The sequence below is a fragment of the Cucurbitaria berberidis genome (genome assembly GCF_010015615.1).
Source record: "Cucurbitaria berberidis CBS 394.84 unplaced genomic scaffold K460scaffold_1, whole genome shotgun sequence".
NCBI lineage: Eukaryota > Fungi > Ascomycota > Dothideomycetes > Pleosporales > Cucurbitariaceae > Cucurbitaria > Cucurbitaria berberidis.
This window is the reverse complement of record NW_024468935.1, coordinates 689,315-711,085: the sequence shown is the minus strand read 5'-3', so window position 1 is coordinate 711,085 and position 21,771 is coordinate 689,315. Positions and strand designations below refer to the sequence as shown.

Here is a 21,771-nt window from a genome sequence, read left to right as displayed (position 1 = left end):
CCGACCAAGTTCCCCACCCGCAGAACCCGACACCTGAGCAACCACATCTTATTGTTTTACCTCTTAGATTTCTCATGATGGTTTCTGCTGGTCCCGGGCGAGCAAAGCTGCAACTACTATCATACGAAACGTTGAGCCAGTACTTCCAAGCGCATGAGGACGAGGTTGTTGAGATCGAGATACTTCCTCCTGCGATTGAGCCATTAGGTGGCATACTGATGCAAGATGGTCTGAACTTGGGAGTCCCGAAGAAAACACTCGCTCTAGCTTACGTGGAAGCTCGACACCGGTTCTTCGAGGGCATGCATGATAGCAAGTTGGCTTCATCAGCTCTGCAAGCAACAAAAGTGATGCTTCTCTTTGACCCGGAGCACCTCACGGCTGCGAATTTCCGCAAAGGTTGGCTCGGTGCACTTGAAGCCGAGTTTAAATCGTACAACCCAGCAGTCTACCATAAAGCATTGCGACAGGAGCTCTGTTTCTTGAACAGCATTCTCACGTCCCCTCTCCATCGCCAGTCCAAGTCTCCAACTCTGTGGTATCACCGCTTATGGTTGCTCGATCTACTTGCGTCTGTCGAATTAGAGAAAGCATCCGAAGATCAAAAGGCAACCTTTTGGCGCGCCGAGCTCACCGCTGTGTGCAAGTCGGGGGAGCAGCATCCTAAGAACTATTACGCCTGGCAGTACGCTCGAAGGCTTATGCCAAAAATTGTTAGTCCTGAAACGAATGACGAGTTTGCTCGTCATGTCAAAGACTGGTGCTGCAGACACCCGAGTGACATATCGGGTTGGTCTTTTCTTCTTTCCTTGCTACCAAGGTTACATCCTGTGTCAAAGAGACAAGGCCTGGTGAGAGACATTTTAAGCTATGCGATCAATTTGCGGCTTGAGCATGAATCTTTATGGGTGTTCATCCGGACAATCCTGGCGCAGGAAACTTTACTTGGAGGACGTACGGAATTTGATGAGACGCTTCAAAACTACAACGACGATCTTGGAAACGCGAAAAAAGCATCTGCGGTATCGGAACGGGTGCCACGGACTTTAAACTGGATCAACACTTACAGAGAGGCTATTGCAGTTCCTAAAAACTGAAAGACCGGCTGAACCAACGATGGAACCTTAGTATTATTTGTATAATATCTACATCGAAGCTATGGCAACTGCCATTACACCCTTTACACCAACCCAAAACCCATCGACTGAACCTCTCATGTTGGTTACATCGAACGATATCGCTACAGGCTTTGGTCCGTCAATTGGCAGCATATGATGATTTACACCTATGACAAACCTATCCCAAGGCCCCCTTATGACTTGCGGAATGAAAGGCATCGCAATGGTCTTTTTTACTCTATCTGGGGGAACTTTCGGCAGTGGATCAGGTATCGTACTGCGTTCAATATCTTGCCTTTGAAAATCCGACCAAGGAGGGCTAGATGTCGCTGAGTACACTATTGAAGCGAGAGATGCCCTGTCTGAAGACCTCGATCTGACTTCTTGACGATCTTCTTCGACTGTTTGGGTAATATGTGTCGATACTCGTATTGGCTCCGATATTGATCTCTTCAAAACCGTGCTTTGTAGTTGCGGACCGGGCTCATACATGGTAAGGATCTTACTCTTGGCTAGTAGTCTGATCGAAGACTCTCGTTCGAATCGGTAGAGCTGCGTGTTCGGTGTTTCTGGATTTCCGTATGCTTTCAAGAGCGACCATTCGATCTTGTAGACGTGCCGAATGTTCACATACGAGTCCCATCGTAAAGATGCACCACCCGCTAGTTTAAGAGTTGGGAATCGCTTTTTCGTCTTCTTCGATATGGCATCTGGATGATCTGGTGTCGGTGCTATTGGCAAATACCAGGAGCGTCGGCTGACATGGAATTCCTTCGTCTTGTTGTACAGTTGATCGAGCTTCTTGCCTTGTAGCGAGGTTATCTGGAAACCATCAATGACAATTCTGAGATTCATGACGACACTACTTACGAGATGAAAATGGACCGTACGACGTTCTTCCGCTGGCCTTGATATTACGACCACCGGATGGTTGTATATGCCTTCCTCAATGGCACCCCCTTTCCCATGAGCTCGCTTTACAGCACGATCTGGCAGCTCCTCCTTGGACGGCAACCAAAAGATTCGGCCCTGAACAAGATCGCGACTGTCGACCTTTCTCTCGGTTTTCTCTGTCAAGGCACGTTGGAAAGATTGCGGGTCTACCCATTGCTGAGGAGTGTAATCGGTATACACACTGTATACTTGCGAGTTTGCCATTACAAAGCACACTGGACGTTATGTCACCAGCTTTAGGGTCCTTAATCAATCTTATACATTCGCCACCTCGCCTCCGCATACGCGTTCTAGTAATACAGCACGCACACCTCCACGCAATTTTACAGTCATTATTCTGGCGTGGTGGCACAGACGGCCCTAGGGGCACAGCTTCTATGCTCCCAGGCATGAGCCGCAATCCTACTTACCCGGCAGCATAATCGCCCACTCCCGCTTCGCCAAGTTTCCAGATTGAATGAAAACCAGTACAGCGCATTGATAGTCCAGCTACGGCGTGTCCGACAACCTTCAATACGTGGCTGCTTAGCCAATTCCAATAATAGAGTCGGGCGGATGTGGCGATGCTCTACCATGTGGCGAGGTTCGCAACTATCTATGATTGGCTACCGGTACATGGAAAGCTCGAGGGCTGTGCGACGAGGATGTGAAGACAGCATCAATGCATCTCCGGCTTTACGCACGCGACATACATGTAGAAGCGAAAAGGCATCCACTACGACGGTTCTGAGGTTGTCGCACCCCTAATGGGGTTGGACTGTATAGCAGAGTAGGGTGCGATTGGCGTCTCTGGTGCGCCTTGCGATGCTCCGTGCGAGCCAGAGCGCCGACGGACTCCGTCTTATAGGAATGTCGTCGTATGCCATTGTCAAGGCGGAGCGTCTGATGTGGGTCGATACGTGTATGTCTGCAGATCATGAATCGAGATGGCGACCTGCTATTCCTTTGCTAGCACCATGTACATGTTATAGCGTTACTTCATTACTACTATTGGAGTGACACAAATCAATGGAGATGCATGACTCCAGTATATCCCTATTCAGCTCTTCGAACAGGAAGACTATATACATGATATTTCACTTCCACAGTCCACTAACCCTTTCACCAAACTCAAATGCAATGACGCTCAGCCTCTTACTCCTGCGCTTCTCTCGCACATCTTTCTGCGGGCTAGCATCTACTCCATTGCGGAACCTTGGTTCGACGGCTCTCAACTCCAACTTGTACGTGTCGACTTTTGCTCCGAGGCGCTGCAAATGAGCGAGCGGATGCGCAAACTCGGTATCCCACAAGTCCCTTCTGACCTCTTCGCCATTGGGACCGTAACTTTTTTGACTGTGGTCCTTGAACCGGTCCGCATCGGCGCGGCTAGTCCATTGGAAGATCGTTATGAGCGTCTCCTTATCCACATCCTCCAGTTGCTCCCCATTTTCGGGTGTTGAGCATGACATGTTGTAATGGTCAGAGTGGAGACTCATGAGCGATGGTGAGCTGAATGAGCTCGATCCTATAGAAGTAGAGGGTGACCGTGATCCGCTAGGACTGACTTCTGCCCATGCCCAGAAGTCGCGGATCAGGTCACCAGGTCGGCTGAAGGCGACTGTTGGTCTCTGTAGCCGTGAGGAGAGGCATGAGCGTTTAGGGTCCCAGCCGAAGTGTTTGCCGATGGCAGATGCCACAGTGGGGCTTGGAGCTTGTAACGTTATGATATCGCAGGACACTCGTTGTTCTGGTGACGCAGCAGCGAGCGAAAGAACAGCCAGGTCGAGGTACACATGTTGCACACTCGGTGGTCTAGACAGATGTTCTCTTACGGCATTGAAAATGGGCGATGTCGCTGTCGAGCACACGTCGCTAGTCGTTGTGACAATGACGACAGTCCTCGGATCGGACAGACACGGTGACCACACCGTGAATGTTGAGGGGTGTGGCGTTGATTCTTCGTTATCAATGATGTTGTTCAGTAGTGTGTTGAGCGCGATGAGTAAATGCGTCCGTGTCTGGGTGATAGGTATCTTGAATCTGAGTGTGACAATGCACACATTGAGTTGGGATGGTGCTGAAGGCCAGGCAGCAACAGCCTCATTGCGATGCTCGCAGACATGGCAGTTTGACAACATGGTAGTATAGTTGTAGCGAGCGAACGGTGAGCGAGGTCACCAAATGGAATAATGTAGTTGGTTTGCGACTCTACACTGTCTAAACAATAGAAATCCTGCTCTTTACCAAGTCAGGCGCGCTGGATGCGGAGTTGGGATATTCCCTGTTAGTTGGTCTGAGCGTGAAGGATGAGGCTGTGAAGCGATCGTTGAAGGCCTTAGGCAACGGTAAAAGCGCGTGGCAGAAGCAAAGAGGCAGATATCGATAGGATAGAAATGAACTACTTCATGATGTGCTGGCAGAGCTGTATAGTATGTCTTTGCAGGCCATCCAAGTGCAGTTAGTGGGTTGAGCATGAGGAGCATCGCAGGTTCCAGCAGTAAGCACCTGCATGCACTGCCTCTTCAGCCTTGATTTACCATTCAAAGACCAACTTACGGCTATATTTATAGCAAATGAGCGGAGAAAGTGTACGCTATCGTTTCAAGTCAAAAGGATACGAGTGCTATGCTGTGCGATTGCGTCAGTACGCTTTTCTAGATGACAGGTGAGTCTGCGGGTAGATGTGGAGAACGGGAGTTAGCAGCGCACGTCATAGTCATAGTTTACGAATGAGTGACATTGACCTAGTCATGAGAAGACTTATAAGGTGATCGTATGAGCCAGAGTGTATGATTGAGAGTTGCTGTTTGGCTAGGGTCTATGAACCGTCGTAATGGAGCTAGCTCCAAGAGGAAAGCGCCACCCAAAAGTGCTTCCAGCTTCTATCACGACTCAAGTGTCCTCTTTGAACATCTCACCTAGTTCCTTATTCTTCAGGCTGCAGCCTATCCAGAGCCACGGCAGAGAGGCTGAAAATCCTCTTGATATTACATCCTCTGGATCTTCAAGTTTATTGGATTTTATTTCGCAGATGATGCTCTATTTCCCAACTTTACCCATGGAGCGTAACAGAACCAATGGATTCGGAGACGGTTCTCTGCTACAAACACCATAGCGTTGCTAGGAAAGTACAAATAGTTTCCAAGTTGGACTGGAAGCTGTAGAGGTCGAAAATTGATGTGATATCTGTGCATAGCTAAACACTGTGACATCCTGTGCTCACATACCCGTACACGCTTCCGGCCGTGAAAATCGAAATGTGACTAGACTGCCTCCAAGCAACCCTAACGCTGTTCGTTGTAAAAGTACTACACACGAAGTGAATCACGTTTTCCTGTCCAACATTTCCGTACTCAAAGGAATTCAGCCGTTGTTAGGCGACGTGTTCCAGAACATAACCCCGAGCGCTGGCCATCAAGACAAGCGATAGCTCTCCCAAACGCCGTAACAGACTCCGTAACCCGCAGTATCCGCAGTGAACAGGCCGTGTGAGAGTGCAACAATCTACATTTTGGGCACCATGATCCCAGTTCGCACGGGGAACAAGAAAGGTAGCCTGCAAGGTTCAATGACGGATGCGTAGCATCTATACCTTTGCAGGGCCCTCCTGTGACCCTAGCTGCAGCCCCTCGTTCTCAAAGTCTGACGCCGAGGTCTCGCGGTTCAAGCTCGTCTCGCGATGTAGAAAAGTGCTCTCCTTGACCGGGCTTCCTGCCACCTCTTGGCTATTACCATTCTGTACAACCTGTCCGGTTGGCGTGGGTGGAGCGATATGAGGGATTTTATCGGGGTTGGGGTGCTCGCGGCCGACTTGAGTGACGCCGACATCTGATGCCTTGCCGGCTTTGGAGAGAGCGTAGTCGCCGCTATCGAAGTACTTGCGCTCCTGTGGGCTTGAGGTTAGTGTTTAGGCTCGCGTGATGGATTCTGACTGCGTCTAGAGCGTACCTTGAGCTTGTTCTGGAGCAAGTCCTTCTTATTGGGGAGCTTGCCATAGAGGCGGAAGAGGCGGGCCTCGTCCGGGGACATTTTCTGTGCCAGCACGTCAGAATGGAGCTTCTCCGAGCTTGTTATTGCACGCCCAAGACAACATGTCAGGGAGCAAGACAGTTGCGCATGGGCCGCCAATGACGTACGTTGATGTCCACCTTGTTCTGCTGGTGTGGATTCATGATGGCGGTGGTAGAGATGGCAATGCGAAGGACGCTGTTCAAAGGGGCAGTTTATCGCGAGAGGGCGGAGGAGTGTTGTGTTTATTCTTTGTTCTGCGGCAGCTAGGGTAAAGGGTCCCGGGTCACGGCTCGTTTAAAAGTTGCGTGTCGTTGGCTCGCGCTGACCAGCTTGGGCAGGTACGTGACAAGGACAGGGTGAATTGGTGCGTGATGGATTCGGCTCCGGCTTCCAGCGCTGGCGATTGGGTGTCGACGGAGCTCGGGCGTGTCTCGCTGCTGCTGCTGCCTGACAAGACAGCCTGTCGACGACGTGCTGGGACTCTGGTATTCTGTTGCGTGTTTTGGTGGTGGTGGTGGATCGGCTGCTTTCGCGTCGAGTGGGAGGATGCCCCTCTATCCTGTATGCATGCGATAAGCCTGGATCGTCCGATGTGCCGACTGCTCGGGACGCTGCAAGAAGGCAAGAGGGCAGCAACGCTTAGCAATTTGCAGCTGGTGCTGAGAATATACGAGGGTCGAGTGGGTGCGTCGAAACAAATAAAAAAAGTAGAGCTGAGGGCAGAAGGTTTGGTCAGCGGGTGCCGTCGTCTTGTAGTCAATTGGCCTCGTTTGGGTCGCTGCCGCAACGAGCCAAGTCAATAGCTAAGGAGGGAGGGGTAATGGACATGTAGCGAATATGTAGCAGACGGCGAGTGGACTGACAGCAGCAATTACCTAGCCGTGGCTAATTCGACAACTTAATTGACTCGGGGAACACAAGGAACGGGCAGCAGAAGCCGATCCTGCTAGAGTCACGGCCGTGGTCAACCTGCACGAGAGTACTGGCGGGATGCAAGACGTTGGACGGGATTATCGTCGACTTTACCAGACTCAGATACCTCCCAGCATCACACGCACTAATCATTGGCCTCCCAAGACCGCTAGATCGCCAGGGCCAACCCAGGGAGTGTTGTGGTCTTCACCGCACGCCGTCGTCACATGGAACAAGCCTCGCAGCGGTTTTGGTTCGACTTTACACAATATTGCTCATTCTATAGACTACGACAGACATGGAGGGAAGAGGAACGGGCTGCTCTTCTCACCAAACTTCAGTGGCTGGCCATCTTCCTTGCTCCAAACGCTACACTTACTTTACAACCTCGGGCGTGCTTCACCCTCATAGGCTGCGTCCTAGCTCCGATCAACTAGCCTCGCTCTTCGCCAAACCTTGACGGGCAATTTTCCACACCACATGCTCCGCCTAGCGAATCACTACTGCACGCTCCTTGCATTCGACCAAACATTGCCAGAACCCAGGTGAACCCGCTGCAAAAAAAGGAAGAAAAAAAGCAACTGAAGATCCGAAAAGACCCACAGTCGCTCTGATTCGTTTAACCGTGCACCTGGTCTTCCACACCAAGAAGAAAGCACGCCGGCAGCACCTTCCGCTACACAGCACCAAGATGGCCAACTCGGGGAAAACCTTTGTGGTAGAACATCTGGACCCAGAGTTGGAGCAGTGGTCCTCGCTGGAGTACCTCACCATCGCCTCTGAGTCTTACGCTTCGGGCGCACAGTTTCTTCTTTCATCAGTACCCACCTCTTTGAAGCTACCATCAAATCTTCAGGGAGCAAATGGCCTCAATGTCGAGACGAGGGGCATCGAGGAGATTTACGCCGATAAGAAGGACAGGGTATGTCTGCTCGACCCCGCCGCCTCCAAGGACCTGAGCCCAGAGGACGGTGATACCTTTGACATCTTCCTGTTTGGTGGAATTCTTGGAGATGATCCACCTCGTGGTACGTGACTCTTCGTTGGCAGATAAACGCTCCTTTTCGTCGGCTGACGTATTCTTAATGTAGATCGAACCTCGGAGCTGCGCAAGAAGGGCTACCAAGGGCGTCGTTTGGGGCCTGTACAGATGACGACCGACACGGCAGTTCGTGTCACAAGGATCGTGGTCCATGACAGGGGTACGTCGACTGTGTCGAAGCGTGATGCTGGTGTAAAATACTGACGAGACGCAGTACCGGTCGACAAGATCCCATACATCGACAACCCAGATCTAAAGATCAACAAGAACGAGAGCACGGAAATGCCGTTCCGTTATGTAAAGGGTGGAGATGGACAGCCGATTATGCCCAAGGTAAGTGCCTCGAACATGCAGTCTTTCAGTAGAAGCAATATACTTACTAGATCAAACAGGGCATGCTTGAGTTGATCATCAAAGACTCTGAAAAGAGCCTCGACGACCTCTTATAGAAACAATGCTCGTCCACTGCCACTGAGCACATCATCTTATAGCGCCTCATCCATGCAATGAAATTGGTCTGCGCCACTGTGGCACACAGCATTCGACGAGTGCTCTAGACATTCTGCTTCTGGAAATTCGAATAGCAAGTTGCGTATTAAAAATGGTAGCTGGTGTGATGCTGGACGGGAAACGAGGTCCAAGTTGGGTACTGCGGAAAACATACTGATTGAAGGCCACTGTATCCAGCGGCTTGCTGACGGCCAGCCTGGAAAGAAGTTCGAAGATGGCTTCACAGACATGTGCCTTTTGTTTTGCTATTCAGAAATACTGTACAATCCAGTCGCACACAATAATAATTGTGCACACTGTGTCTTGGAATGCAAAACGACTGCGGACTGCAAAGAACGCGTAGTCAAGCTCTAGACCTGCACCCTCCTTAAGACTGAGGCCTAAGGAAGTGGATGATACATGGTTGAGGCATGGAGTAACGCTCTAACCGTGTCAGAGCCAATACGCAACGCCGTTGTGGATCGAAGGAGCTGACTTCGAGACGCGGAGGTTCACGTAGCCGGACTGGGCGCTTGAGGTCTGATTGGGTCACTCCCGCCCGCGAACGAATGCTTGGCGCAGCAGGAACAAAGCTCCAAGATGCCTTCAATAGGGCTGCTGTTGTTATATCGAGGATGCTGAACTTGTCCGTTTTGTGATTTTGGCTTGTCTATCGTTCATTTTGATTGTTAACAGCATCCCTCTTGTGGAACGCTCGTGTGCCTGTCTTTACCACCACTGCCCCTGGCTCGGACCCCAACTGGACTCGTCAGCCGCCGCAAGAGCCACCTAATCCACACCTTCGAACTCCGAACATCTAGCAACTCCAGCGCCTTGATCTTACAGTACAAAAGGGCGTTTCTTTCGCTGCGCTAGAAGTACTTCCGCCTTGTAGCCGTCCACTTGCGTTCACGACTGCCCATGCGATAGTGAAAGCGCACCGGATCCTCCCCGGCATCAGACCCTGTACGCGGCATCACCATGGCCCTCATATTTTCCTCGTCGCGATGGCGGACAGCGCTAGTAGGAGGACTGTTGGCGACACTATCGTGGATACCGAGTGTCGCGGCAGAGAAAACACAGGCGGACTACTTTATTCACGAGTTACCTGGGGCGCCACAGCCGTTATTGAAGATGCATGCAGGGTAACTACGTCTCTCTGATAAGGATGAGAGTATGTTACTAAAACCTTTGCGACAGACACATCGAAGTCGATGCGGAGCACAACGGTAATCTCTTCTTCTGGCACTACGAGAATCGCCACATTGCAGATCGACAGCGAGTACGTTACCTCCTAGATCCACCCTTCTCTCCCACCGCTAATCCACCGTGGAGACAGTACTATGGTTGAATGGCGGACCCGGCTGCTCCTCGATGGACGGCGCGATGATGGAGGTCGGACCATACAGAGTACGGGAAGGCGGCAACCTGGAATACAACAATGGCTCGTGGGACGAGTTCTCGAACCTGCTCTTCGTGGATCAGCCTGTGGGAACGGGCTTCAGCTATGTCAATACGGACAGCTATCTTACCGATCTCAACCAAATGGCTGACCACATGATGATATTTTTGGAGAAGTGGTTTGCGCTGTTCCCCGAATACGAGCACGATGATGTGAGTCACTATGATCATGAAAGTGTTTGGGACTTCACTCACAAAACGTAGCTATACATCGCTGGTGAATCATATGCTGGACAGCACATACCTTACATCGCACGCGCAATACTGAATCGAAATAAAAACAACCAGTCGAAGACACCATGGGCACTCAAGGGTCTACTCATCGGAAATGGTTGGATATCGCCCGTCGATCAATATCTCGCCTACATACCCTTTGCTTACCAGAATGGTCTCATGCGGGCTGATACGGATATGGCCCGGCGTGTTGAGAATCAGCAGAGAATATGTGTCTCCAAGCTGAACGAGGGCGGCCATGAACACATAGACACATCAGAGTGTGAGCAAATCATGGTTGCGATTCTCGATGAGACCAGGGATAAGGAGGCCGACCCAATGAACCAATGCGTCAACATGTACGACATCCGACTACGAGACGACTCGTCGTGTGGAATGAACTGGCCACCGGATCTCAAGGACGTCACGCCCTACCTTCGCCGACCAGAGGTTATTCAGGCTCTCCATATCAATCCCGACAAGAAGACTGGTTGGCAAGAGTGCAATGGAGCTGTTTCTGGACATTTCCGTGCTAAGAACAGTGAACCTGCCGTCAAGTTTATGCCCGAGCTCATTGAACAAATCCCGGTTCTTCTTTTCTCTGGCGACAAGGATTTCATCTGCAACCACGTAGGAACCGAGGCGATGATCGAGAACATGAGCTGGAACGGAGGAAAGGGCTTCCAGGTATCCCCGGGTGTCTTGAGTGCTAAGCAGGATTGGACGTTCGAAGGAGAAGCTGCTGGCACTTGGCAAGAGGCGCGAAACCTCACCTATGTTGTCTTTTACAATTCCAGCCACATGGTTCCCTTCGACTACCCGAGGCGTACGCGAGACATGCTAGACCGCTTCATGGGGGTCGACATTGGCGCGATCGGTGGGAAACCAGCCGATAGTCAAATTGATGGCGAGAAGGGCCCGATGACCAGCGTTGGCGGCCACCCTAACTCCACCATAGCCGAGGAAGATAAGACCAAGCAGCTCAAGCAGGCAGAATGGAAAGCCTACTACCGATCTGGAGAGGTCGCACTTGTTGTTGTCATCATCGTTGCGGGTCTTTGGGTCTTCTTCCTCTGGCGTAACCGACGTGCTGCCAGTGGGTACAAGGGTGATGATGGCGATGAGGGACGCGAATCTCTGCTCACTGGTATGGGCCTCGATAATTTCAGGAGAAAAGAGCGAAGGCAGGATCTCGAGGCAGCAGATTTTGACGAAAGGGAGCTCGACGATCTTAATGAGGGAAAGAGTTCAGCAAACGGCCATTCGAACGTCAGGTCGAATGAGAAAGACCGGGTGCCACAGAATGATTCCACCTTTAGTCTAGGAGGCGACAGCGACGATGAGGCGGAGGGGAGCGAATTTGGCAGAAGAAAAGAACGATCATGATCAAGTTGGAGCATTTCTGCGGCGCATCATTATACCTTGGGGACAGGTACTGGGCTAGATACTGACCGGACATGCATTGCAGGCGTCTGCGGCGTAGAAGTACACATTTACCATGATGCGATTTATGGGACCTAGGACGAGTATCATAATAGAAACAGCTACTATGCTTAATACTAGCACATACCATCCAAATCGCGTTAGTTTTTATAGTGCTGCAATCGATGGATACCATGGTTCATCACGTGAGTGCGGGTGAACGAGGTCAATGCGCGCGCGTTCTTTCCATACCAAGACGCGTCATTCTCAGGCACCAAGCCTTAACCTCACTCCAGCGGGGCCCTATGCACTCGACATACTGATAACACGACGATGCCTGCGTATGTACAAAGTCCTTCTCTTGTTTGCCATATGGGATATATTGACTAATAAAATCGCAGGCCAGGCGACCAATACCACGGCGGCGACGTCAAGAACCCGTTCGAAGAACGCGTCGTGAATGGCTTCACAGCACAGGAAATTGCCACCCTGCAGAGCAGACTAAATAAACAACTCGGCCCCGAATTCATATCGCAGAGACCCGGAAATGGTGGCGGCAAAGTGGCGTATCTGGAGGGGAACAAGGCGATAGCCCTCGCAAACGAGGTTTTTGGGTTCAACGGCTGGTCCAGCTCGCTGGGGCAGGTGCAGATCGATTATGTACGATTACACACAACCGAGGAGAAGAGCACAGACTTACCATAGCAGGTCGATGAGCATCAGAATGGCAAAGTCAGCCTCGGTCTCTCGATAGTAGTGAGGATCACTTTGAAGGACGGCACATACCACGAGGTAAGCAAACTACTGCGCTGTCGCTGGCACACGCTAAACTTGGACAGGACATTGGCTACGGTTCCATCGAGAATGGGAAAGGCAAAGCTGCGTCGTTCGAGAAGGCAAAGAAGGAGGCAGCCACAGACGGCTTGAAACGCTCTTTACGCACGTTCGGAAACGTCCTCGGTAACTGCTTATACGACAAAGAGTACCTGAAGAAAGTCCAAGCTATGAAGGTTAAGCCCATCAAGTTCGAGGAAGATAACTTGTACCGGCATGCGACCTTCGCACTACCTGCACAGGGAGAGCCGGGACTTGTGAAGCGGGAGCCGCATAGGACGCCAATCCGCCCGAATCAGGTCTTGAGGACTCGTACCGAGCACTTAGGCGAGTCAGTGTCGGCGGACTTTGACGATGAGTTTGACGGGAACTTGTTTGATGAAGTGGACATGACCGAGCATCATCGCGATGAATTCTCGTTCGAGGCGCCGTCTGCTTCAGATACAGTAGCAACTAAGGCTATCGAGGCAGCCAAACCACAAGGCGTGTCATCCGCTCGCACATCACCCATTCGAAATGCTGGCCCCCCTCGACAGCCTAATCTCAGGATGCAGCAGCCTACGTCCGCCGGGCGTGGCCAGCCTGGCATGCAACATCAACCAAACCAAGGACCCAATAAGCCGCCGCCAAATGCATTAAATCAGCGACATCCGCAAACACCAGTCCAGCAGCAGAATCAACATCGACCAGACGCGAACCGTGGTCGGATGCCTCCACCAGCTGGCGAAAACGGGGCCGCTGCGAGACAGACTGGTCAACCGCAGCATAATCCTCAACAACCTGCTCAGAACCAACCTCTTCGACCAACACCTCCGCAAGTACAACAACTACCTAACCCGCAGCGTCCTGGACCGCAAGTGCAAGGCACTACAACGCCCGCCGCGAATGCGCCACCATCAAACAACCGACCGTCAGTCGGCTTTGTAACATCCCGTGCTGCCGAACTTTTGCAAGCTTCCGACACCCTGCCTTCTCTCAACCATATCCCGGCTTTCAATCCTCACGTGGAATCTCCCATTCCGAAGGAGCAACGTACTCCTGGAGTTGATCATGCGCGGAGCGTCCCCATCAAACGTGAAGCAGTGGGAGCTCCCCCTGCTCCGCAACCACCTGGTACAGCGGCACCACGACCCGCTGTACCAGGTGGAGCAGGAGCAGGCTTCGGACGCTCGACGAACTTTGTGAACCCACATCAAGATACCAACAGACGAATCGGTGCGCCCAACTACGCTATGAGTCCTACTGCAAATCGGGGGGCATACAAACCGCCTACCTTCGCGAACGGAGCCGGCCCGCCTAATGGGCTAAAAAGGGATAGGCCTGCGTTGCAGGATGTCAGTAATACGGGCACGAACGGAAATGGGGTTGCGAGTGGCGATGGCCCGGATGCGAAGAAACAGAGGGTCGGAGGACAGGGAGTGGAGAATGTTGCAGCCGTGGGTACCTAGACTCACGATACGGAGTACATTGGGAAGCATGGAATGTTGAAGAGAGGTTATACTTTCGATGCTCGAAAGGTATTACCGTGCTGTACACATGGCGAACAAGGCGTCTTGGGATGGATTGGAACTTGGTGTTGGGCGTTAGACAGGCGATTCGACTTCACATTATCCCGGCGAGAAAAGGGCACATCCTTGGGCTCATCTGGTGGCCTACATTAGATGTGGATAGCATGGTTTAGGGTATCATAACATCAAAAATCAACGCGTCACATTGTACTGCTGCTCCAACTGAAACAAGTGCCATCACTCACTCACTTCATCGTCTCACATGTAAAGACATTTTTCGTCACATTACAATTTAATCGAGCACAAAGACGATGGACTGAGGATGCACAAGATTGATGTTTTATACCGTCCCATCCAAAACGAGCCCCTCAGGAGGGCGCTTACATACTCATCCTAAATGCGCCGAACCAGCCATAACGCTAATGCTAATACAAGTAAACCCCAACCGTGATATCATCTCCTCCCCTCTTTAGCACATGCGCAGTCCAATTGATCAAACGCTCTAACCCATGTTGGTGTAACTAACCGCCAGGTATTGGAAGGGATGGATGCGGTAAAAGTAACTAAACCGAAATGCCCCGCCTCAGCTGCTGCATCGTTCCGTCACTACTGCCACTTGACACATGCGTATCAGCAATTCAAGCAAGCAAGCCAAAAAAAGCGTAACCCCTAGTTTGCCTAGAGATTACCTCTTCTTGCTGCCCGGACGGGGTTTGCACTCATCTCCCATTATGGGATGGAGCTTCAGCTTAATCGGGTACCCCGCAGTATTGCCAGAGTAGCCCTTACTCCAGTCATAGCTGATGGCGTACGCGAAGATATTGCCGTCCTTGCTGAATGCTGTGGCGGTGATGGAGCCGCCGACCTCGGGGTAGCCTTTGAGGCGGTGCTTTGCATCCTTGTCCCAGAAGTGGAAGGTGCCGTCGCTACCGGCGGTGCTGAAGGTGCCGTGCTGTGGGTGGAAGGATATGGCGTTTACCGAGTAGACTTTTGCTACGTCACGGGCGGAAGGGTCTTGTTGGCGGTGGCATTTGAAGGAGAAGTTGAGGCTGTAGGAATGTGTTAGCTTTCATTCATTTGCGATTTGAAGATACTTGGAGGTTGGAGAGAGCTTACCTAGTGTCCTTGTCCTCGACGTATTGGATGGCACATCGTCCCTCAATCGACCCCACGGCGAAGCCCGTCGCATCGCTAAAGCAGCTGACCACCCTCGTCTGCCACTTCAAGGGACTCGTGATCGTCTTGTAGATCTTGGTTGGGTCGTTCAGATTGACCATGTGGATATGCCTCTCCGCTGTCGCAATCACGAGCAACTGGTCTTTGATGTCCATGCTGTATACGCGCTCCTGAGTTTGTAGCGTAGCAACAGGCTCTGCACCCTGCAAGTCCCAGAACTTGACCGTCTTGTCCCAAGAGCCCGTGGCAACAAAGTCTTTGCCGTTGGACTGGAACCAGCGCACGCATTTGATGCCTTCGTTGTGAGCCTTGGCTTGCTGCGCGGGGATCTGACCGGACGCGGGGGCAGTGCAGAAGTCGACGATGTTAAGCATACCGGTTGAGTCACCAGCTGCTATGCGCGTGCCGTCCTACAGCATATGTTAGCAACTAATCGACTCAGTCTCATGCGAATGCTATAAACAACGTACCTTCGACCATCCGAGCCCGAGAACATGACCCTGGCATTCGAAGAGCCACTTTCCCTGCGCACCACCGTTGTTGATCTCGTAGATGTAGACCTTCTTGTCCCAGCTACCTACTGCAAGGAAGTCGTTTGTTGGGGAGAACTGCAGGTCGGATATGCTGTCTGATGGGAGCTGGCTCTGTTGAACTTCGACGTCTTTGCTAGTGTCTCCAGTAGTAGAGCTTGCAGCGGCAGCACTGCTCTGACCGAAGAGTGCCATCTTTTGTGGTTATATTCCGCTAATAGGGCGGGTTGAATTGGTGTTTGTTGGTCGGTGGTGGAGCTCTGTTGTTCGAGCTGAGAGTTGGGGCGCGAGGGTATTTGTACGCGCTCGGGTGACCCTGAAAGATAGAGTTGCGGAGCTTTCCGAGTTCGTGGTGTGAAGTAAAGTAACAGGCTCGCAATAAAGATTCCAGCGTGATCTCTTTATGTCCTTCACCCTACGCGCCGCGCAAAGAAACCCGTGCAGGTCCCAAGCTTCCAGGCATCCTTGCAGGCGCCAGCCCACTCTCCGCCTAGCGCTGCCTACCGGTCTTACCTTCCCCCGGCCTCCGCCCTAGCTAAATAATTTTCCTCGTCTTCAAACTCTCCTTCTCTAACGTTCCTCGCTCAAAGAATCGCAACGAAGCACACAAACAGAGTGCCACTTGGCATCTCTTTCCGCACGCTTTGGGAGAAAGTCCCCGGACATCGATTCCTTGCGAATCGCACTTTCAGCAACGAACCGCCATAGAAGCGCGGCTTCCCTACCGCCTCCAGCATCTTTCGCTCTCTTTTCCGTCTGCACTCTTATTCTTCACTTTCTCGACGCCGCGGGTGGAGGGGCCGGCACTTGGGCGATGATATGAGTCCGCTAGTTACCTTACTTGTGTTGCTAAGGGGACGTTGAGGAATATGAGGAGGAGGGAGATGTCGAAAGGTGTTGGGTGGGGAGGGTCTTCTCGTCCAGTTTATGGTTATGCGATTGCCTTCCCGCGTCCCGGTAAAACGGGTCGTATGGGAGGTAACTCAATGGGGCTTATTCTTGATGCGAGGAACGTTCATCCCACACTTTTTCGGGTCTGTCGGTAGGCGTCACCTGGAACTGTTCTTCACTGATCAGGTTCATGGACGGGCTACGCGTGCTTGGTCGAACAAGCCAGATTCTTTCAGCCATTCAACAGGTTTACGTGATGATCACAATAGAAATAGAGTCAAGCACTGAGGCTGTCTGAATCCCAAAGTGGTAGGATGGCCTTTGCTGAATTTTCTAAACAATATCTGAAAAACCCTATGGCTTAGATAGTTTCTTTTCCAATTCAATGCATACGATTGTCAAATGTTGTGCCTTACTCTGCCTTCTATCGTGTCGTGGTATCATTGTCTATGTCATTACCTCTGAAGAGCATATTAGTGGTCATTTGACGATAGTTTCGATCTGCCTCGATGACTCCCGCTATGCCTCGTTGCCAATAATGAACTCCTTGACCTCCTGATACGCCTTGTCCAGATCATCGTTGACCACAATCTTATCATGCGGTGCCTTTCCACTGTTGGCGAAGTCCATCTCCACCTTCGCCTGGTTGAGTCTCTTCAGGATATCCTCTTCCTTGTCCGTCGCCCGGCTCCTTAATCGCTTCTCAAGAATCTCAGTAGACGGGGGTGAGAGGAAAAGAAACTGTGGGCGCGGAAACGTTGGGTGGTTCGCGACTTGCTTGACGCCCTGTGAAAGTGTAAGCCTACGCTCTAACACCTGTACTTGAAATAAAACAGCCACGGGAACGTACCTCCATCTCAATGTCCAGCACACAGATCCGCCCTTTCTCCGCGATATCGTTCACGGCCTTGATGCTGGTTCCGTAGAAGTTGCTCCCAAACTGCGCATGCTCGATGAAGCCCTTCTGGTCCACCAAGGCCAGGAACTGCTCTTTTGTGACAAAGTAGTACTCGACACCATCCTTCTCTGTTCCTCGCGGCCCTCGCGTCGTATGCGAGATGCTGAAGCCGAACTTGTCTGGGTATTCCTCGAACAGGCGCTTCAGGATGGTCGACTTGCCGGCGCCGCTGGGCCCAGAGATGACGATGGGGCGGTGCGATTTCACGGCTTGGGTGTCGACGGGTGCGGGATCGAGGGGCGCCATTTTATGGGAGGTATGAGAGAAGGCGCGGGGGAAAACTAGGTTGTTGTATGGTGACTGGGCGTGCCGCAATCGTAAACTCGTCGCTCTTGGTACGACGCGGGTTTGTGAACTCTTTACAAGGCTTTTAGACAAGAAAATTAGGCTTCTTTGGAAAGTCAATGGCATCGAGGCAACAACATTTCCTAAAACTTAGGTACTGCGCAGTGTGATTGGCGGTGAAGCTAGGGGTCCTGCTCGTGTGCCGCACAGTGTTTGGCGCATTTGCATTGCGGGGCGAAGTGGGCTGGCGGGACCGGTGACATCGCGTTTTCGTGTGTTTGTACTGACCTCATCGAGCTTCCGGTCGCCTATTTTCGAGCCTCCACATCACACGCTTCGGGCGGATGCTCATATGTCCTGGTAGCATTCTCAGTGCCTTACGTAGTGCTATAAGCTTCAAGCTTACTTCTTTCTACAATGGTACGTTCAGATGCTCCATTGTCGCGCGTAGCACTGTGGTATCCAAACTAACTCTTAACAGTCAAAACAATACCTCACCCTTCACACAGTCGATGCCGCGCATCCAAAGGCCAGCGACATCTTCGCCGTAGCGCCGACAAGCACACAATTGCTCTCTGCATCCGGCTCAAGCAGCATCAATGTCTACGACACCACTCAACCCGACTTTCCATTGGTACAAACCCTTGACAAGGCGCACCCGCTTGGTATTCACCACCTTGTGACTGCTCGAGAAGAGAAATCAAGGAAAGCTGCAAGTGCTGGGTTTGAGGGAAAGGTGAAGATATGGAGTCAGGATGAGGACGGTGTGTGGAGTGAGGATGGGGAGATTGTTGGTGGGTATGCCTCGTGCTTTCTTTGCATCTGCAAGACAGACGACTCCTGAACTTTCGGGATGGAATGCTGATACAAGTTACAGATCAGAACAAGCCCGGTGAGATATGGGCAATTGCGCTGAGTGCGGATGGCCAGTATCTGGCGAGCAGCAGCATCAATGGCAAGATCAATGTTTGGAGCTTGAACAAGGAAGAGGGTATGCCAAGGATCAGGGAATATGAGACAAAGGGCAGCTTTGGGTTGTGTGTGGATCTGGTACGTTTCAACTCTCATCTCACACTCTAGTACTATTCTACCAGTTGCTGACGCTTCTTCAGAGCCGCAACGGCAGCTTCACCGCCTCAGGGCACGAGAACGGATCCGTCTACGTCTTCAATAACGAAAGTGGCCGCCTTGTACACTCATTAGCTGGTCTCGTACATCCCGTTCGCAGCGTGTCCTTCTCACCAGCATCGAAGCTGCTAGCAGCCGGAGGTGATGCCAGGATCATCGCACTATACGATGTCAATTCAGGCGAACAAGTAGCCAACTTCACTGGCCATGGAGGCTGGGTGCTCACTCTTGATTGGAGCGACACCGGCGAGTATTTGCTATCAGGGTAGGCCGATACAATCGCTGGCAGGGTGCCTGTTACTAGTATGATTACTGACGTCCATCTAGGTCCCATGACTCAAAGGCCAAGGTCTGGCGCATTGAAACTCGATCATGTGTTGCGACGCACTCACATGGTGACAAGCCACTGTGGACTGCGAAGTGGTTGCCAAAAGTTCCCACGAAGAGCGAGATGTTTGCATTGGCGGGAGGCAACAACGCGATCAGCTTCTATCGTGAAGCAGCAGGGTGAAGAGATGTTCTATATACGGCGTGAGTTTTTCTCAGCACAATTGTGCTGAAGCTACGGTGAACAACAGAAGGGTACGTGCCTCACGAAGCGGAGACATAATGGTCTCTCCTGGAACGAGAAACCACCGGGTGAGGTAATACCTGCTGCATTGACATATAGGATGCGCAAAGGACATCCAGTCGCGCATTCAGGTATATGTCCGTTCAATGATAACGAGGTAAAGATTACTCTAGATCAATCACATCAAGATCCATTCCCTGAACACCTGATTAAAATTCCTACGTCCAACAAACGAACAGCATATCAATCCACAACGTCCAGCTCCACCTTGGAAGCCTTCGACTCTCGCAACTCCTTCACCACACTGACGTACGACCCGACAGCGATCTCATCAAGAATGCCCACCTTCGATTCCACCGTCCACCCAAGCTCCTCCCTTGCCTTCTTATTACTTGCTCTATTCTGCAGGCTCAAGAAGCTCGCGATGAAACGTCCTCTCGTCGCCTCCGTATCCGCATACGACTGCGACCGGACCGGCACACAGATAGTCCTCCCTATAGCTTCCATGAGCTGCTTAAACGTCACATGCGTCTCAGACGTAGCATTGTATATCTCTCCCACTCCACCGTTCTGCGCGACTAGAAGAAATAGGCGAGCAGCGTCATCGACATGGACGGTGGTTGTACGCGCTGAGCCATCATCGACATAGATGAGCTCACCAGTCACCACTGCGCCCTGCATGAACAATCTTACGCCACTTCCACCTCTTCCGTACACCCATGGAGCGAGTCGAACAACGGAGACCCTGATTCCTTTTTCCTTCAACTTCAAAGCGGTCGCCTCAACTCCCACGCCGAATATAGGCTCTGGCCAACTTGGCGCTGTCTCGTCCGTCTCGTTGCCCTGTGGGTCATCGGCTACTTGTAGAGTGCCTGAGGTGACGACAAGCGGCTTTCCACTGCCCTCCATACCTGCCGCCAAAGCAGCGATGGCTGCGTTGTTGATCTCAGACCGCTCTTCCATGGTCATATTTCCGTAATTTCCAGCCAGTGCATCGGCGAGGGCAATGACCATGTCTACGGAAGAGGCTTCTCGCGTAAGGACATCGTGCGAAGCGAGACCGCCACGAGTAGGAATCGCGCCCAGCGAAAGCAATTTTGTATCGCTGTCCGAGCTACGAGATAAGGCGCGGACGGTGTAGCCCGAGGCAATACAATGGGACGTGAGAACAGTGCCGATGTAGCCTGAGGCTCCTGTGATGAATATTGTTTGAGGCATTTTCTGTGAGTTGTGTTTGGAAGAAAAGATTGAATATTGAATGCTGAATGAAGCTGGATTGCTGGAGATGATACAGAGCGGTCTTTATATGAATCCAGGAGGAACAGAAACGCAGCTACGTGTGCAACCACCACCCTCGCCCCTCGGATTTAACAAGCTATAAAATGGAGTCGTGACGTTTAACTCCCAAAAGTCGGGAATAGCGTCAACGATTAAGTGAGGCAGTAACCATCTTTCGTACAGAATCTTAAGATTTCACCTCAGTGTATACGACTGGAGGTTAGCGCTCTGCCTACAAAGCCACCACCCCAAAGCCTTTTCAGGCACCGACCAATCATACATATGGCTACATATCCTGTAGTGGAACGAGCAGTCGTCATCCATTGGTTGGGATATCGGATTTACGCTTCGTATTTCCGGAGGCACGAATGAGGAAACCCTATTTAGAACATCCGCGTACACCGTCATCGAGCCTTGGGTTGAGAAAAATGAAGGGAACATTTTAGTCGTTTAAGTTTTGGAGACATGGTATCCATGATAGGTTGATACTCTCAAGATGGTCGGTCAAGCAAGCAAAACACTCTACAACTCACCTCACACTCAATTTGTTGGCAACGCGGCCAATGCATTCACATAAATCTCCTAAGAATCCCCCCGATACATTATAGAACAAAGAGATGAGAGAAAACTGCATGAGCACCAATTATCTCGCAAAGAAAGCGCTACTTAGGATCCCGGGGCTTATTATCTCCCGGCTCATGCACGACAGGCGAAGCGTGCTCACAGAGATATATGTCTGCAATTCTCGGTAATCGAGAGTATACTGCTTTAGAGATCCAAGGAGTAATAATAAGCAGGCTATTGGGTGAGAGATATTTTGCAATACTGTCATAGTGATGTATGCCTCGGCTACTTGCGAAGATGGGTTTACTGTCAAGTAGCCGAGGCAAGCGTAAGTAAGGAATTAACAAGTAAGAAGATGGGGCGTGAGTTTAGCGCTCATCAAGGACACAGCTTGCCCTCTGAATAACAGTGACTGTTGGTGTGTCACACTTATGGAGTGTTTGT

At 51.4% G+C, this 21,771-nt stretch overlaps 11 protein-coding genes across 11 annotated transcripts; 5 read left to right on the top strand and 6 right to left on the bottom strand.

Annotated features, from left to right (window-relative positions):
* Positions 1–77: 77 nt before the first annotated feature.
* K460DRAFT_399933 (protein prenylyltransferase) lies at positions 78–1,097 on the top strand (the record flags this gene model as incomplete). Its single annotated transcript, XM_040936275.1, has 1 exon — positions 78–1,097. One exon carries the CDS (start codon positions 78–80, stop codon positions 1,095–1,097), a length of 1,020 nt encoding a protein of 339 aa, XP_040792386.1.
* Positions 1,098–1,145: 48 nt separating this feature from the next.
* K460DRAFT_273571 (uncharacterized protein) lies at positions 1,146–2,276 on the bottom strand (the record flags this gene model as incomplete). The annotated part of the gene is made up of 2 exons (XM_040927891.1): positions 1,146–1,940; positions 1,989–2,276. 2 exons carry the CDS (start codon positions 2,274–2,276, stop codon positions 1,146–1,148), a joined length of 1,083 nt encoding a protein of 360 aa, XP_040792385.1.
* A 732-nt stretch (positions 2,277–3,008) lies between these two features.
* Positions 3,009–4,498, bottom strand: K460DRAFT_360669 (uncharacterized protein). Its single transcript, XM_040932314.1, has one exon. The coding sequence runs from the start codon at positions 4,190–4,192 to the stop codon at positions 3,149–3,151; it is 1,044 nt and encodes a 347-aa protein (XP_040792384.1). The 5' UTR covers positions 4,193–4,498; the 3' UTR covers positions 3,009–3,148.
* A 1,142-nt stretch (positions 4,499–5,640) lies between these two features.
* Positions 5,641–6,226, bottom strand: K460DRAFT_372239 (Endosulfine-domain-containing protein; the record flags this gene model as incomplete). Its single annotated transcript, XM_040934494.1, has 3 exons — positions 5,641–5,940; positions 6,003–6,086; positions 6,191–6,226. 3 exons carry the CDS (start codon positions 6,224–6,226, stop codon positions 5,641–5,643), a joined length of 420 nt encoding a protein of 139 aa, XP_040792383.1.
* A 1,373-nt stretch (positions 6,227–7,599) lies between these two features.
* On the top strand, positions 7,600–8,495 carry K460DRAFT_300217 (DUF431-domain-containing protein). Its single transcript, XM_040929829.1, has 4 exons — positions 7,600–8,005; positions 8,069–8,179; positions 8,234–8,352; positions 8,412–8,495. Exons 1-4 carry the CDS (start codon positions 7,669–7,671, stop codon positions 8,466–8,468), a joined length of 624 nt encoding a protein of 207 aa, XP_040792382.1. The 5' UTR covers positions 7,600–7,668; the 3' UTR covers positions 8,469–8,495.
* Positions 8,496–9,270: 775 nt separating this feature from the next.
* On the top strand, positions 9,271–11,762 carry K460DRAFT_360667 (pheromone-processing carboxypeptidase KEX1). The gene is made up of 4 exons (XM_040932313.1): positions 9,271–9,653; positions 9,709–9,790; positions 9,844–10,122; positions 10,174–11,762. The coding sequence occupies exons 1-4, from the start codon at positions 9,490–9,492 to the stop codon at positions 11,566–11,568; spliced, it is 1,920 nt and encodes a 639-aa protein (XP_040792381.1). The 5' UTR covers positions 9,271–9,489; the 3' UTR covers positions 11,569–11,762.
* Positions 11,763–11,937: 175 nt separating this feature from the next.
* Positions 11,938–13,886, top strand: K460DRAFT_349965 (uncharacterized protein; the record flags this gene model as incomplete). Its single annotated transcript, XM_040931458.1, has 4 exons — positions 11,938–11,945; positions 12,006–12,264; positions 12,313–12,396; positions 12,444–13,886. The coding sequence occupies 4 exons, from the start codon at positions 11,938–11,940 to the stop codon at positions 13,884–13,886; spliced, it is 1,794 nt and encodes a 597-aa protein (XP_040792380.1).
* Positions 13,887–14,631: 745 nt separating this feature from the next.
* Positions 14,632–15,847, bottom strand: K460DRAFT_270948 (Poly(A)+ RNA export protein; the record flags this gene model as incomplete). The annotated part of the gene is made up of 3 exons (XM_040927691.1): positions 14,632–14,995; positions 15,063–15,532; positions 15,593–15,847. The coding sequence occupies 3 exons, from the start codon at positions 15,845–15,847 to the stop codon at positions 14,632–14,634; spliced, it is 1,089 nt and encodes a 362-aa protein (XP_040792379.1).
* Positions 15,848–17,062: 1,215 nt separating this feature from the next.
* On the bottom strand, positions 17,063–17,747 carry K460DRAFT_399925 (guanylate kinase; the record flags this gene model as incomplete). Its single annotated transcript, XM_040936274.1, has 2 exons — positions 17,063–17,329; positions 17,394–17,747. The coding sequence occupies 2 exons, from the start codon at positions 17,745–17,747 to the stop codon at positions 17,063–17,065; spliced, it is 621 nt and encodes a 206-aa protein (XP_040792378.1).
* A 341-nt stretch (positions 17,748–18,088) lies between these two features.
* K460DRAFT_300204 (WD40 repeat-like protein) lies at positions 18,089–19,779 on the top strand. Its single transcript, XM_040929828.1, has 5 exons — positions 18,089–18,206; positions 18,268–18,580; positions 18,664–18,836; positions 18,899–19,179; positions 19,242–19,779. Exons 1-5 carry the CDS (start codon positions 18,204–18,206, stop codon positions 19,423–19,425), a joined length of 954 nt encoding a protein of 317 aa, XP_040792377.1. The 5' UTR covers positions 18,089–18,203; the 3' UTR covers positions 19,426–19,779.
* Positions 19,729–20,703, bottom strand: K460DRAFT_390465 (putative NAD dependent epimerase/dehydratase; the record flags this gene model as incomplete). The annotated part of the gene is made up of 1 exon (XM_040935783.1): positions 19,729–20,703. One exon carries the CDS (start codon positions 20,701–20,703, stop codon positions 19,729–19,731), a length of 975 nt encoding a protein of 324 aa, XP_040792376.1.
* Between the last annotated feature and the right edge of the window lie 1,068 nt (positions 20,704–21,771).